Genomic DNA, 16,344 nt, shown 5'->3' on the forward strand with positions numbered 1-16,344 from the left:
TGTCCCGGTTGCCCCTCTTCCAGGCCAGCTCTCTGCTATGGCCAGGGAGTGCAGTGGAGGATGGCCCAGGTGCTTGGGCCCTGCACCCCATGGGAGACCAGGAAAAGCACCTGGATCCTGGCTCCTGCCTTCGGATCAGCACGGTGCGCCGGCTGCAGCCATTGGAGGGTGAACCAACGGCAAAAGGAAGACCTTTCTCTCTGTGTCTCTCTCTCTCACTGTCCACTCTGCCTGTCAAAAATTAAAAAAAAAAAAAAAAAAAAAAAAAAAAGAATTGGGGCTAAGAGTTCTCAAAGGTTTCAGATAAAAACTGACACCTTCTAAAGCATGGCAATTAAAGAATCCATGTAGCAGAAATATTTATTTTGGAGGCATTTACTGTTAAATTCTTTAAATATTTCATCTAAGTATAAAACACTGAGCACACCACACCAGCAGACGTTTTAGTCAGAATGTGTTAAATTAGAAAAATGTATACTACACAAAGAACATACAAATGTGAGAAGAACCAGTTTCCACAAAATTCATTTCAAGATTTTTTTTTTTTTTACAAATTTTGTTAGAATTTTACTTTAGGATGATCAAAATGATCAAGGTTAGATATTTTTTAACTTACCTCATAAGAACTTGGAAGTTTTAGTTTTAAACTTAGAAATTTTTTAATAGTTCCCACAGTTACCCGTGTAGAACATCGAATGAATTTCTTCATTAAACCCTAAAGGAAATAAAGATCTCACATTAGAACAGCCTAGATTTTAATAAAACCATGCATACCATTTCTGCTATCATTTTGTGAACTTTCAAAGTTTATTGTGAAAAGATTTCAATTTTCAGTGGTTTTAAGTACAAATGCTCCTGAATCTTGAATACCGACCTAACCTTCTGAGAGAATGTACTATGGTGTGTTAGGAAAATCCTGGCAAAGAGACAGTTTGTTCATCTCTAAATGTTTTAGAAAAGAAAACACAAGTGAAAAATAAAAAAGATCACAAGAAGCATTGTGGATATTATATCTGAAAGCATTAGAGACATTTTTAAAAAACATGACCTCAGGGCCGGCGCTGTGGCACAGTGGGTTAACACCCTGGCCTGAAGCGCCAGCATCCCATATAGGCACCAGTTCTAGTCCCGGCTGCTCCTCTTCTAATCCAGCTCTCTGCTACGGCTTGGGAAACCAATGGAAGATGGCCCAACTCCTTGGGCCCCTGCACCCACATGGGAGACTGGAAGAAGCTCCTGGCTCCTGTCTTTGGATCAGCACAGTTACGGCCGTTGTGGCCATCTGGGGAGTGAACCAGCAGATGGAAGACCTCTCTCTCTGTCTCTACCTCTCTTTGCAACTCTGTCTTTCAAATAAATAAATCTTAAAAAAAAAAAACATGGCCTCAAAACTTCTAAGTAATTCTGACAAAAGGAACAATTTTAAATGAGACTCTGAGACCCACAGTTGAACAAACAGGCCAATCAGACGAGAACAAGCTCCAGCAACTGAAGGGTGTACACTAAGCTCTGGATCGTGGGGTGGGGAGAGTCAGGCGCAGTCAGCGTCTCGTGGGCTGTAGCAGTACTGTACTGTACTGGAAAAACCGCATTCTGTGGGCCTGGATCTATTTAATCTGTAAAATGTGCAAAGTGGCACTTGACTCTCTAAGCTTCGACATCACTAACATGCAAGAACCAATCCAGAATGGATATCAAACCGAAAATGAGGCGAAATGAAGTGGTAGACAGGGTCCACATGAACCGATATATGAAAAAAAAAGACATTCCACAACTTCAAGTTACCAAAAGTAAAAACAAACCTTGGATTTTTATATGACTTTTAGCATCAGCTTGTCAATTCTTGCAAAAAAGGCAGTTAGACTTTTGCTATATTTTCACTGAGTCTGTAGGGCAGTTTCTGTAGTGCTGCCACCTCGAGAATATACACTAAGTCTTCCAACCTCTAAATAGGATGTCTTCACAATTCATTTTTTTAAAAAACTTGTACTTATTTTATTTACTTGAAAGAAATAACTGAGCACACATTTCATAGCAGCATGACTGACAGTAGCTGACTAACAGACAAAGAAATAGACACAAAGTGATCTTCCATCTGCTAGTTCACTCCCTAATGCCCACAGCAGCCAGGGCTGGGCCAGGCCAAAGAAAGCCAGGAGCCTACAACTCAACTGAGGTCTTCCACGCGGGTTGCAGGGACCCAAACACCTGCGCCGCCGTCTGCTATTTCCCAGGGTGTGCATTAGCACGAAGCTGGAATCAGGCATAGCCAGGTCTTGATGCTAAGCACTCTGATAGGTGATACGGGCCTAACGGGTGGTGTCTGATCTGCTGCACCAAATGTCTTGCCCATCCAGAACTTTCTCATTTCTCATTAAACAATACCCCTTCCCTCCCAGGAACCACCATTCTAACTTCTGTTTTCATGAATTGGAGCACTTCAGAAACCTCATGTAAGTGGAAACATTTGGTATTTGTCTTTTTGTGACTGGGTTATCTCATTAGCATAAGGCCCTTCAGGTTCATCTCTGGTGTAGGATATGATAGGATTTCCTTCCTTGTCAAGGTTGAATAATAATCCATTTTATCAACTCATCCATTGATGGACATGGGTTTTGTCTACCAGTCAGCTACTGTCAGTCATGCTGCTATGAAATGTGTGCTCAGTTATCTCTTTAAGATCCTGCTTCCAACTCTTTGGGCTATAAATCTGGAAGTGGGATTGGCAGATCATATATATGGTGGTTGCATTTTTAATTTTTTGAGCAACCTCTATATTGTTTCCTGTGATGGTGGCACCATTTCAGAATCCCACCAACAGTGCAAAAGGGTTCCAATTTCTCTAGACTTTCACCAATACCTGCTATTTCCTGTTGTTTTTATGAAACTAGCCATTCAGTGGGTATAAGATAATATATAAATGTTTTTTGATTTGCATTTCTCTAAGGATTAGTGATGTTGAGCGTCCTGGTAATTTATTTATTTATGACAGAGAAAGAGAGAGAAAGAAAGAAAACTCCCATCTACTGGTTCACTCCCCAAATGCCTACAATAGTCAGGGCTTAGCTGGGGTCAAAGCTGGGAGATAGGAAATGAATCCAGTTCTCCCAAGTGGGTGGCAGGGACCCAAACACTTGAACAAACACCACTGCTTCCCAGAGTCTGAATTAGCAGAAAGACTGATTCAAGAGCTGAAGCCAGGTATCAGATGAAGCCGCCCCAACATGGAGGACCAGTGGGGTCTTAACCTGTCATAACTGCTACGTCAAACCCCTGCTCCTGAGCATCTGTCCACATTGCTGGTAGTCAGTGTATAACATCTGGGGAGACTGCTGAGCATAGACGCAAAAATCCTCAATAAAATTCTGGCCAATAGAATTCAACAACACACCGGTAAGATCATCCACCCAGACCAATTTGGGATTTATCCCTGGTATGCAGGGATGGTTCAACGTTTGCAAATCACTCAATGTGATACACCACATTAACAAACTGCAGAAGAAAAACCGTATGATTATCTCAATAGACGCAGAGAAAGCATTGGATAAAACACAGCACCTTTCATGATGAAAACTCTAAGCAAACTGGGTATAGAAGGAACATTCCTCAATACAATCAAAGCAATTTATGAAGAACCCACGGCCAGCATCCTATTGAATGGGGAAAAGTTGGAAGCATTTCCACTGAGATCTGGTACCAGACAGGAATGCCCACTCTCACCACTGCTATTCAACATAGTTCTGGAAGTTTTAGCCAAAGCCATTAGGCAAGAAAAAGAAATTAAAGGGATACAAATTGGGAAGGAAGAAGTCAAACTATCCCTCTTTGCAGATGATATGATTCTTTATTTAAGGGATCCAAAGAACTCCACTAAGACTACTGGAACTCATAGAAGAGTTTGGCAAAGTAGCAGGATATAAAATCAATGCACAAAAATCAACAGCCTTTGTATACACAGACAATGCCATCGCTGAGAAAGAACTTCTAAGATCAATCCCATTCACAATAACTACAAAAACAATCAAATACCTTGGAATAAACTTAACCAAGGATGTCAAAGATCTATATTATGAGAATTATAAAATCTTAAATAGAAGAGGATACCAAAAAATGAAAAAATCTTCCATGTTCATGGTTAGAAGAATCAATATCATCAAAATGTCCATTCTCCCAAAAGCAATTTATAATTTCAATGTGATATCAATAAAAATACCAAAGACCTTCTTCTCAGATCTGGATAAAATGATGCTCAAATTCATATGGAGACACAGGAGTCCTTGAATAGCTAAAGCAATCTTGTACAACAAAAACAAAGCCGGAGGCATCACAATGCTAGATTTCAAGACATACTATAGGGCAGTTATAGTCAAAATAGCATGGTACTGGTACAGAAACAGATGGATAGACCAATGGGACAGAACAGAAACACCAGAAATCAGTCCAAACATCTACAGCCAACTTATATTTTATCAAGGAGCTAAAACCAACTCCTGGAGCAAGGACAGTCTATTCAACAAATGGTGCTGGGGAAACTGGATTTCCACGTGCAGAAGTATGAAGCAAAACCCATACTTTACACCTTACACAAAAATCCACTCAACATGGATTAAAGATCTAAATCTATGACCCGACACCATCATTGGAAAAAGATCCCAGAGCCACAAGCAGTCAAGGCCAGAATTAACAATTGCGATTACATCAAATTGAGAAGTTTCTGTACTGCAAAAGAAACAGTCAGGAAAGTGAAGAGGCAACCGATAGAATGGGAAAAAATATTTGTAAATTATGCAACAGATAAAGGATTAATGACCAGAATCTACAAAGAAATCAAGAAACTCCACAACAACAGAACAAACAACCCACTTCAGAGATGGGCCAAGGACTTCAATAGACATTTTTCAAAAGAGGAAATCCAAACAGCCAACAGACACATGAAAAAATGTTCAGGATCACTAGCAATCAGTGAAATGCAAATCAAAACCACAATGAGGTTTCACCTCACCCCAGTTAGAATGGCTCACATACAGAAATCTACCAACAACAGATGATGGTGAAGATATGGGGAAAAAGGCACACTAACCCACTGTTGGGGGAAATGCAAACTGGTAAAGCCACTATGGAAGACAGTTTGGAGATTTCTCAGAAACCTGAATATAGCCCTACCATGCAACCCAGCCATCCCACTCCTTGGAATTTACCCAAAGGAAATTAAATTGGCAAATAAAAGAGCTGTCTGCACCTCAAAGTTTATTGCAGTTCAATTCACAATAGCTAAGACATGGAATCAACCTAAATGCCCATCAACAGTAGAGTGGATAAAGAAATTATGGGATACTACACGGCGGTTAAAAAAAAAAATAAAATCTGGTCATTTGCTACAAAATGGAGGAATCTGGAAAACATGATGCTGAGTGAAATAAGCCAGTCCCAAAGGGACAAATATCATATGTTCTCCCTGATCTGTGACAACTAACTGAGCACCTAAAAGGAAACCTGTAGAAGTGAAATGGATACTTTGAGAAACAATGACTTGATCAGCCCTTGTCCTGTCAAGGAACAGCTTACTATTTTATTCTTTTTAGTATTTTCTTGTTCTACTTAATACCATTGGTTGAACTCTTTAATTAACATATAATTATGCTTAGGTGTTTAAATTTAACTGAAAATTGATCCCTGTTAAATATAAGAGCGTGAATAAGAGAGGGAGAAGATGTATAGTTCGGCACACGCTCACTCGGACTTACCCCTAATGGGAGAGCTAGAAACTTGCCATGGAATTCCAAATCCCATTAAGTTGGCATGTACCAATACCATCTTATTAGTCAAAGTGATCAGTTTAAGTTAATAATTGATCATAAAGATAGGATTACGTGTCAAAGGGATCACATAAACAAGACCAGTGTCTGCTAATAATAACTGATAGAATTAAAAAGGAGAGAATGATCCAACATGGGAAGCGGGATACACAGCAGACTCACAGAATGGCAGATACCCTAAACAGCACTTGGGCCTCAGAATCGGCCTTTAAGGCATTCGGATCTGGCTAAAAAGCCCATGAGAGTTTCTCAAGCATGGAAAGCCAAGACACCGTGGCAAAAAATGACCTAAATGAAAGATCTCTGTGAGTGAGATCCCAGCAGAAAGAATGGGCCATCAAAGAAGGAGGTACCTTTCTCTGAAGGGAGGAGAGATCTTCCACTTTGATTATGGGCTTATCTAAATAAGGTCAGAGTTTGTGAACTCAAGAGGCTTCCATAGCCTTGGCAGCTCATGACAAGAGCCTCAGGTGATTACTGACGTCATAAATAAGAGTGTGCATTTTAAATCAACTATGGGAGTCACCGTGCACTTACTCCCCATGTAGGATTTCTGCCCTTAATGTGTTGTACTATGTGAATTAATGATCAAACTAGTATTCAAACAGCACTTTATACTTTGTGTGTCTGTGTGGGTGCAAACTGTTGAAATCTTTACTTAGTATATACTAAGTTGATCTTCTGTATATAAAGATAATTAAAAATGAATCTTAATTAAGAATGGGATGGGAGAGGGAGTAGGAGATGGATGGTTTGTGGGTGGGAGGGTGGTTGTGGGGAGAAAAACTGCTATAATCCAAAAGTTGTACTTTAGAAGTTTATCAGCCCTTGTCCTGACTGTTGATGTACAATGTAATATTTTATCCCTTTTAGTATTTTTTTGTTCTACTTAATACTATTGGTTGAACTCTGTAATTAACACACAATTATTCTGAGGTGTTTAAATTTAACTGAAAAGTAATCCCTATTAAATATAAGAGTGGGAATGAGAGAGAGAGGAGATGTACAATTTGGGACATGCTCAATCAGACTTGCCCCAAATGGTGGAGTTAGAAATGTGCCAGGGGATTCCAATACAATCCCATCAAGGTTGCATGTACCAATACCATCTCACTAGTCCAAGTGATCAATTTCAGTTCACAATTGATCACACTGATAGGTCTAAGAGTCAAAGGGATCACATAAGCAAGACTAGTGTCTGCTAATACTAACTGATAGAATCAAAAAGGGAGAGAATGATCCAACATGGGATGTGGGATACACAGCAGACTCATAGAATGGCAGATGTCCTAAACAGCACTCTGGCCTCAGAATCAGCCCTTAAGGCATTCGGATCTGGCTGAAGAGCCCACGAGAGTATTTTAGGCATGGAAAGCCAAGACACTCTGGCAAAAAAAACCAAAAACCAAAACAAAACAAAAAACAAAAACAAAAACAAACCCAAAACAAAACAAAAAACAAACAAAAAAACACACACCAAAAACCTAAATATGAAAGATCTCTGTGAGTGAGATCCCAGCGGAAAGAACGGGCCATCAGAGAAGGAGGTACCTTTCTCTGAAGGGAGGAGAGAACTTCCACTTTGACTATGACCTTGTCTAAATAAGACTGAAGTTGGCAAACTCAAAAGGCTTCCATAGCCTTGGCAACTCATGAGTAGAGCCTAGGGAAATTACTGACACCATAAACAAGAGTGTTAATTTGTTAAGTCAACAACAGGAGTCACTGTGTACTTACTCCTTATGTAGGATCTCTGTCCTTAATGTGTTGTTCAATGTGAAGTAATGCTATAACTAGTACTGAAACAGTATTTTACACTTTATGGTCTGTGTGGGTGCAAACTGATGAAATCTTTACTTAATATTTACTAAATTGATCTTCTGTATATAAAGATAACTGAAAATGAATCTTGATGTGAATGGAATGGAAGAGGGAGAGGGAGATGGGAGAGTTGCGGGTGGGAGGGAAGTTATGGGGGGGAAAAGCCATTGTAATCCATAAACTGTACTTTGGAAAATTATACTTACTAAATAAAAGTTTAAAAAAAAAATAAAATATTGGGAGAAATGTCTATTTTTTTAAAATTTATTCCTGGGTACTTTTTTTTTTAATTGCATTTACTTATTTGAAAGGCAGAGTTACAGAGACAGAGAGAGAGACACAGAGAGATCTTCCATCCACTGGTTCACTCCCCAAATGGCCACAACACCCAGGACTGGGCCAAGCCGAAGCCATGAGCTCTTTCTGGGTCTTCCACATGGATGGCTGCTTTTCCCAGGCACATTAGCAGGAAACTGGATTGAAGTAGAGTGACTGGTTGCCAGACAGGATGCCAGCACTGCAGGCAGCAGCTTTGCCCACTGTGCCACACCACTGGTTCCCAGAGTTCTTTATATATATTGTGGGTTTTAAGTGGTTATCAGATACATGATTTGCAGTATCTTCCCCCATTCCATAGGTTGCCTGTGTCCTTTGATGCATGAAATTGTCCCAGTTCTCTCACACTGTGATGTCTTTGGTTTTGCTATCAGGATAATATTGGCCTCACAGAGTGAGTTGGGAAGTAGTCCCTCCACTTCTCTATCTTTTGGAAGAGTTTTAGCTTGGTGTCTCTTCTTCTGTAAATGTTTGGATTGCTATGGGAAGTTTTATTTAGTTATTTTACAACCACTTTTATCTCTTTACTTATAGATTCACTCAGATGTCCTATTTCTTCATGAGTCAGTTTTGGTAATACAATGTTGGCATACAATCATTCATAGGATTGCTTTACAATCACTTCTCTTGCTATACACTTGGTAGTAATACCAAGATCATTTCTGATCTTAGAGGTTTTCTCTTTGTCTGCTTAGCAAAAAGTTTATCAATTTTGTCGATCTCAAAGAATAAACTTTAAAGCTTTCTCTATTTTTCTGTTCTATTTGATTTTTTTTCTAATATAACCTTTTTTTTTTTTTTTTTGACAGGCAGAGTGGACAGTGAGAGAGAGAGACAGAGAGAAAGGTCTTCCTTCCATTGGTGAGAAAGGTCTTCCTTCCATTGGTTCACCCCCCCCCCCCCAAATGGCTGCTATGGTCGGCGCACTGCACTGATCTGAAGCCAGGAGCCAGGTGCTTCTCCTGGTCTCCCATGCGGGTGCAGGGCCCAAGCACCTGGGCCATCCTCCACTGCCTTCCCAGGCCACAGCAGAGAGCTGGACTGGAAGAGGAGCAACTGGGACAGAATCCAACGCCCCAACCGAGACTAGAATCCGGGGTGCTGGCGCTGCAGGCGGAGGATTAGCCAAGTGAGCCGTGGCGCCGGCCTTTTTTTCTAATATAACCTTTACCATTTCCTTCATTTGCTTGATTTTAGTCTGCCCTTTTTCCTAGGTCCTTAAGTTGGAAGATTAGGTTATTAATTTTCTAAAAATAGTATTTATTTCAAAGTCAGAGTGACACAGGAAGGAGACAGAGATCCCCTATCCACTGGTCCACTCTCCAAATGCCTGAAATATCCAGGGCTGGAACTCTGTTCAGGTCTGCCCTGTGGGTGGCAAGGGTTCAAGTACTCGGCCATCAGCTGCTGCTTCCTAGGAAGGTTGGGAGGAAGGACGACAGCATCCAGGCACTCTGCTGACATGGGATGTGGGTGTCCCTGGTGGTGGCTTAGAGCCTGTTGTGCTATAACACCCACCCTGATTTTCTTCCTTTCGTAATGAGTTTACAGCTACAGATTTCTCTGTGGGCACTGCTTTTGCTGCATCCCATAACTTTGAGTATGCTATGCTTCTGCTATCATTCATTTAAAGACATCTTCTAATCTTCCTTGTGATTTCTTCTTTGATTCTTGGTTAAGAATATGCTGTTCAACTTCCACATACTTGTGAACTGTGCATGTTTCTGACTATGATTTATTTCTAATTTCATTCTCTTGTGGTTAGAGAATATACTTGGTATAACTGCAATTGAAAGTCTTTTATATTTATTGAAATTCGCTTTGTAGCCTAACATATGTTCTACCCTGAAAAAAAGTCACTGAAAAGTTCAAATACATATAGTAAACAACTTATGTATGCACTTCAAAAATTTTTGCAGCAAATAAATTTAATTCTGTTTCCCACAAACACTGAGTGCCCTGGTATATTCTGTCATCGCAGGGTGCAGTGTTCATGTCTGTTAGGACTAGCTTTGGTGTTGCTCAGTGTTTAGTACTTGGGTCCCTGCCACCCATGTGGGAATCCAGAGCTGAGTTCTAGTGTCATGGATTTGGCCTGGCTCAAATGATGGCATTTAAACAGTGAACTAGCAAATGGAAGATCTGCCTCTCCAATAAAATTAAGTAGCAATTAAAAAAATTTTTTTTAAAGTCAGTACAAACTTGATACTCCATGAGTGTATTTGAGACCCGTACCCTGCTGCAGGGGAGTGAGACAGCTGAGAAGGCTACAAAGCAACAGGCGTTGTGTCTCTGCCTCAAAGGGCTTCTCAGCCTGGTTTCAAGCTAAGACCTACATCGAGAAAGGTGAAGACAGTATCAGCACCTCGCATCCTTAACAGAGAGTGGACCAAGTCCTAACTGAGTGATAAATAGGAGCCCCGCGGAATTTCAGAGCAGAGGGGCTGGTGTTGCGGCTGCCCCTGCCAATGGCCTTCTTCACAAGGCTGGAAACAGCATCGCAGAGAAGACAGTTCTGTGCTGGGGCCTTGACAGAAGCACAGGAGGACAACGGTGAGAGACAGGACTGTGGCACAGAGGAAGGGATGCTCAAGGCTCTGCAGGCACTTCCGTGGTCACAACACAAGCCTTCGTGAGTTCTAGATCCATACTTTCCAAAATGCATGTGGCACTCGTGGGCAGAGCTCCAATCATCTGTCTTGAGAGGAGGCTTTGCTGATGGCTCTAATGGACATAAACTCAACCAGAGAGGAGCTGTTAGAGAAGGACACTGAATGCTAACATAAGGAGTTAAGACTTGATTCTATGGGCCAGGAGAAGACCAACTATGGCCAGGCCCTCAGGCGAAATCGGGCTGATGACCAATTTTCCTACGTCGTTTTATTGGAACACAACAATGCCCATTCATTCACTATTGTCTATGGCTGCTCTGGTGCAGCCGTTAACAACGGGAGGGGTTCCAACAGGGAGGGGTTCCAACACTGACCTCGTGGCCCACAAACCCTCAAGTAGTCACCCGTCTGACTCTGAACCTCACCTGTCCCGCTCACACTCGGGCAAGTGGCCCTGGCCTCAGATAATAAAGGAGAAATTACAGGTATAGGAAACACAAACTAATTAAAAAAAAATTGAGATGTAAAGGTGAGCAGCACTAAACTAGGGAAAGTTTTTGAAGGAAAAAAGATCAAAGATGGCTGAAGGTTTTCAACTCGCATGACTGGCTGGTGTTCCGTGGAAGTACCAAGGGTCTTCAAGAAGTACATGGGAAACGTGTATCAGGGGAACAATATGCATGGATTTCAAAACCTTTTTTTTGTACCCAAATCTCTTATTTCCATTTCCATGAACTTTCTGAAGTACCCTCATCATTCTTCAATTTGGAAAACATGGCAGAATTGAAAATGGAGATTTTAAAGTGCTTACATAGCTGAATCCATAAAACATGGAAGAGACTTTGCAGAATGAATACAGAGAAAGTACTACCAGGACACACCCACATCTGTCAAGTAGAAGGCACGAGCCCACATCAGAGGGAGACAATGTGCAGATGGTCTGAGAGAAAAAGGTGAAAATTAAGTAGCACAGTACGTCATTCGTAAGGAAAGAAAGTTGTTTTAAGAATAAGGGTAAAGAATGAAGGTGAAAAAAGGTCAACTGAGTGGTGTGAAACATCAAAGATGTCAAAAGAATCGAGGTGGGTAGCTTCTCAGGTGAATTTCCCTCAGTGTTTTTCACACTGGAGTCATGCAGCGAAGATGGCTTCATGCTTCCTTATGAAAAGTATTCAGCTCCATGAGATAATCACTCCTACCACAGAGCTAGCTACAGGATGACCACAGTGTCTATGAAGAACCTTTCCCAAGGGGATTACAGAAACGACTGGCAGAAAAGACACAAGCATGCCGACGGACACTGATGAGAAGGCGTACGAGAGCTGCTGCACCGACACTCAGGCAGCACGGAACACCGGAAGGACCAGGTATGGGGCCAGTTCCCTAGCGACTGCTGCCCATTTTGACATGCCTGACCCAAGCAAAGCTCCTTTATCTTATAACTAACCAAGTTTGCTGGCTGAAAGATTTTTTTTCTTATAATATCCCCTGAATTATTGTGCTCATCTATATTCATTGTTGCAAGATGCTTGGAAAACTTAATCAGAGTTGAAAAATTAGGTTTCTCATTTCCTAATAGGGAAATATCATTAAATGTCTTATTAAAAGGGCAGGCACTGTGTGCAGCAGGTTAAGCTGTACATCCCATATCACAGATCTGGTTTGAGCCCCAATCCAGCTGCCTGCCAAGGTGCCTGGGAGGCAGTGGATGACAGCCCAGGAACTTAGGTTTCTGCCATCCATATGGAAGACCTGGACAGAATTCCTGTTGTGGGCAAATCAGTGGATAGAAGATCTGCATCTCTCTCTCTCTCTCTCACTTTGTCTTTCAAATAAATAAATCTTTTAAAAAGTATTAATAAAAAATATTCAGCCCACTGTCTTACAGACTGAGAGGAAGTCAAAGAAAATTCTAGAGACAATGGACATAGGCTTTTGAAAGAAAACAGAATAAAAATAGAGAAACACCATTCTCAGTGGCTGACATTTGATAGGACAAAGTGATAAAAAAAATCCTATTTACAAGATAAAGTAGCAAACATTTATAATGAAAAGTAAGGCTGCTTGCAATGAAAAAAAAAGCAGAAAACATTATTTAAGCAACATCATATAAAGACTAAAGAAAATCAAAAAGAGGAGCAGGGTTTAAGAAACAAAAGACTTTCTATAAAGATCCTTCATGAAAAGGCTTGTTTAGCAGACACAGAAGGAAACAGGATCAGAGATTCCATAGGAAATAACTGAGAACCTTCCAGGACTTTAAAAGTTTGCAGGCACTTTACAGCATTTAATTTTACTTCAAAACCAAATAAATATATTTTTCATAAAATGTATTAATCATGACAAGGAAAGCTTTGTTGATTTATAAATTAAAATAGGAAAACAGAGAACAAAGAAAGTCATAACACAAGGAATAAAAGGGTCATTGCTTGGCATGAAATTATCTATGGTTACTTTAACACTTAAAATAAGGAGGGGTGGGGTAAGAAAGTATAGAAACTCAAACAAAAGTACAAAAAGGAGGGAAGCAGAAATTGAGGTGTGATTCTTTGTACCAACCACTAGGTGGTGGCATTGGCATTGACAGGATGGTTCAGTTGGCAAGACTGAAAAAGGTGTCTGGAGTAAACAATCAACTGCTTCGACTGTCAGAGACAGGAAGTCCATTGATTCTGTTAATTAAAACTTCAAAAGTGAGCATTTTTAAGCAACAAACGGTCAAAGGTTTATTGTAAACCCGTAAGAAGACGCAGCTGTCCCCGCCCACTCACCTTTACCACATTGTCTCCCGACTGTCCGTTATTTCGTAAACAATCTAGACATATGGCAATTTGGGGGTCGCTTCTGTGATAGTCTTTATCATCTTGATTTTCATCACCTTCTTCATCTACTTTAGGTTTGTCAACTTTTGAAGTATCATCTGTAAAATTTAAGATATAGAACTCAAGGATGCTTTACAAGTTAAGCAACAACACATTAATCATCTGAACAAAAGTCACCTTTAGGAAATGTTTTCCAATATATTGAAAACGTTCCAACCAACTCAACAATGGAAGCATTTTTGAGAAACTTTGTAACCTAGCTTAAGATTTCCAAGCCCATGGGGGAATCCAAATGAAAGAGCCACAAAAGTGTACTGGGTCACACAAATTACTGCAATTAATGATGATCTCAAGTAGATAAGACATAAAAAAACACTTCCAATTCTATGTGTACATATGAGATAATATATTCAAACCAAAAACATGTATTTTGAAAACTACAAAATATTTTAAGTTCTTAAATTTTCACATTAGATATTCATAAAATCAGAAAGTGAAAATAATATACATACACATAAAACTCCCTTAAGGAAATCTGAGTGGCACATTTTGTATTATATACCAATATATGAAGGTTCTTCAAAAAGTTGGTGGAAAATGCCTACCATGAAAAAAACTATGGAAGAATTTCCAGAGTTTTTGTCTTTTAATTTAATTTTTCCACAGACTTTTTTTTTTTTTAAGATTTTATTCATTTTTTTTGAAAGTCAGAGTTACACAGAGAGAGGTAGAGAGAGAGAGAGAGACAGACAGACAGACAGAGGTCTTCCATCTGCTGGTTCACTCTCCAACTGGCCACAACGGCTGGAGCTGCACCAGTCTGAAGCCAGGAGCCAGGAGCTTCATCTGAATCTCCCACGTGGGTGCAGGAGCCCAAGGACTTGGGCCATCTTCCACTGCTTTCCCAGGCCATAACAGTGAGCGGGATCGGATGTGGAGCAGCTGGGTCTCAAACCGGCGCTCATATGGGATGCCAGCACTTCAGGCCAGGGCGTCGACTCACTGTGCCACAGCGCTGGTGCCTCCACAGACTTTTTAAAGTAAGCTCATATTTAACCTATTACATATGTTAACTGATCAATTTATTTATTGAGTACCTTTAACTGGATGTTAGGCAAGTACTGTGCTAGACCTGGGGGAACCAGACCAAACTAGAGTGTTATCACCTGCACGGGCATAGTGGTCAGGGCACAGGAAGGAACGCAGGTCAAAGTCAACAACTGCAAGACGGGACAGGAAAAATGGGCTTGCTACATGGCTGCATATAAAAGAGGAAACTAATCTAAACTTTGGTGGTGAGGCAAAGATTCATGGAAGATTTCAGATGAAATACTTTTAAGCCAAAACTTGAAAAAAATTAGCCAGTCAGGCATTACACTTAGAAAAATCTGCAGCCCCCAAAATGACAGGTCAGCTCCTCCTCAATGACTATAATAAAAGCACTATAGATGTTCAGGGTCAGCCCTGTAGTGCACAGAGTCAAGGTGGCCCCTGCGATGCCCACATCCCATATGAGTGCCAGTGTAGGCCCCAGCTGCTCCACTTCCGATCCAGCTCCCTGCTAATGTGCATGGGAAAGCAGCAGAAGATGGTCCAAGTGCTTGGGCCCTTGCCACCGACACGGGAGAATCAGATGAGGTTCCATGCTCCTGGCTTTGACCTAGCCCTGCCCTGGCTGTCATGGCCACTTGGGGAGTGAACTAGCAGATGGAAGTGTGCACTCTAACTCTAGCTTTTAAATAGAAAAAATACATAAATCTTTGAAAAAACAAGTATTACAGATGTGCCCTAGGGGAAGGTGGGTTCTCTTCTGCATGTCACAGAGAAATCACACAGATAAGAACTGCTTTTTATGGAGCAAACTCTCAACCCCAAGACAAGACCCAAACTCTCTACCCAAACTAAGTGCTAAACATCATAAATGCCTCAGAAAGGGAGAAACAATGGGAAAAGAGTTAAAATGGACAAAGCAGGCTACAGCCCTTCACAAGTCCACCCGTGATAGAGTCGCAGACTGAACCTACTACCACGTAACTTGTCATGACAGCCCTCAGCTCCTGGTCTCTTCAACAGGCAGTCAAAACCAGGAACATTTCATTATCTGTGTTTTTACAGTAGCACTACTGTCTAATTGAAGTATACACTTGGGCCAAACAAACCCTCAGTTAAGTCATTTTTTTGTTAGGCTTAGCTTCTTCCTCGCTGTTGGCTGTGATGGATGAACAGCAGTCCGTTGCTACCTTATTCCAACCATCAAACCTCCACTGCCATAGGAAAACAGCCCTGCACAGTGTAGCTGAACCAGTAAAACCATGATCTTCACTTTACAGACGAAAGAAGACGGCATTTCCTTATCCCCCTTAGTGCTGTATAACTGACGATCTCAGCTTTGGCTTCCATAAGTGAGCCTATAAAGACGTATATACATTCTTTACAGATTTCAATGTCTTTTAATACCCCTTCAATAAAATCTCATGTTAAAAAAATGGGAAGGATACTGTCTTATAATTTTAGACATCCTTTGTGTGGCTCATACACATACAAAAAGCTTTTTCTCTGCCCAGTAATGTTCATCACTGTTGAGATTATTTATTAAAAAAAAAATCAGCAATTGCTTAGTCTCCTGGGGACTCAGATTTAGACACTTAGCCAAGGAGATAGGAAAGCTTCCCACATAAGCAGTGAAACCACAGTCTTTACAGCCAGGACATACATGTGAGTATCATATGAGCCCCTGCTGGGACAACTTCACTCCAGAGCATCAGTACAGCAACATCTCCGGATCTGGCTCTCAGCCAGGGCTCAGTTCCCTCTCCTTTTAAACCAAACACCCAGATAAATACAGGAAAAAAACAAAACAAAACAAAAAAAACCCTCACTACTTAATTGCAAACTATGGCTATTTCTTCCTTTAGCTCTCCAGAAATGATTCCTATA

At 40.8% G+C, this 16,344-nt stretch overlaps 1 protein-coding gene across 6 annotated transcripts in view; it reads right to left on the minus strand.

Moving 5' to 3' along the window:
* The window catches only part of PCGF5 (polycomb group ring finger 5), a 66,625-nt gene that overhangs the window by 25,297 nt on the left and 24,984 nt on the right, over positions 1-16,344 (minus strand). For all 6 annotated transcript variants that reach the window (XM_089314781.1, XM_089314780.1, XM_051823407.3 and 3 more), the window contains exons 5-6: positions 13,357-13,505; positions 617-715 (exon numbers count right to left, since the gene is read on the minus strand). In XM_089314781.1, coding sequence (XP_089170907.1) covers positions 617-715; positions 13,357-13,505 — 248 coding nt within the window. The remainder of the gene's footprint in view (positions 1-616; positions 716-13,356; positions 13,506-16,344) is intronic.

The sequence above is a fragment of the Oryctolagus cuniculus genome, chromosome 15 (assembly GCF_051225735.1).
Source record: "Oryctolagus cuniculus isolate XC-2025 breed Fujian yellow rabbit chromosome 15, ASM5122573v1, whole genome shotgun sequence".
Lineage (NCBI taxonomy): Eukaryota > Metazoa > Chordata > Mammalia > Lagomorpha > Leporidae > Oryctolagus > Oryctolagus cuniculus.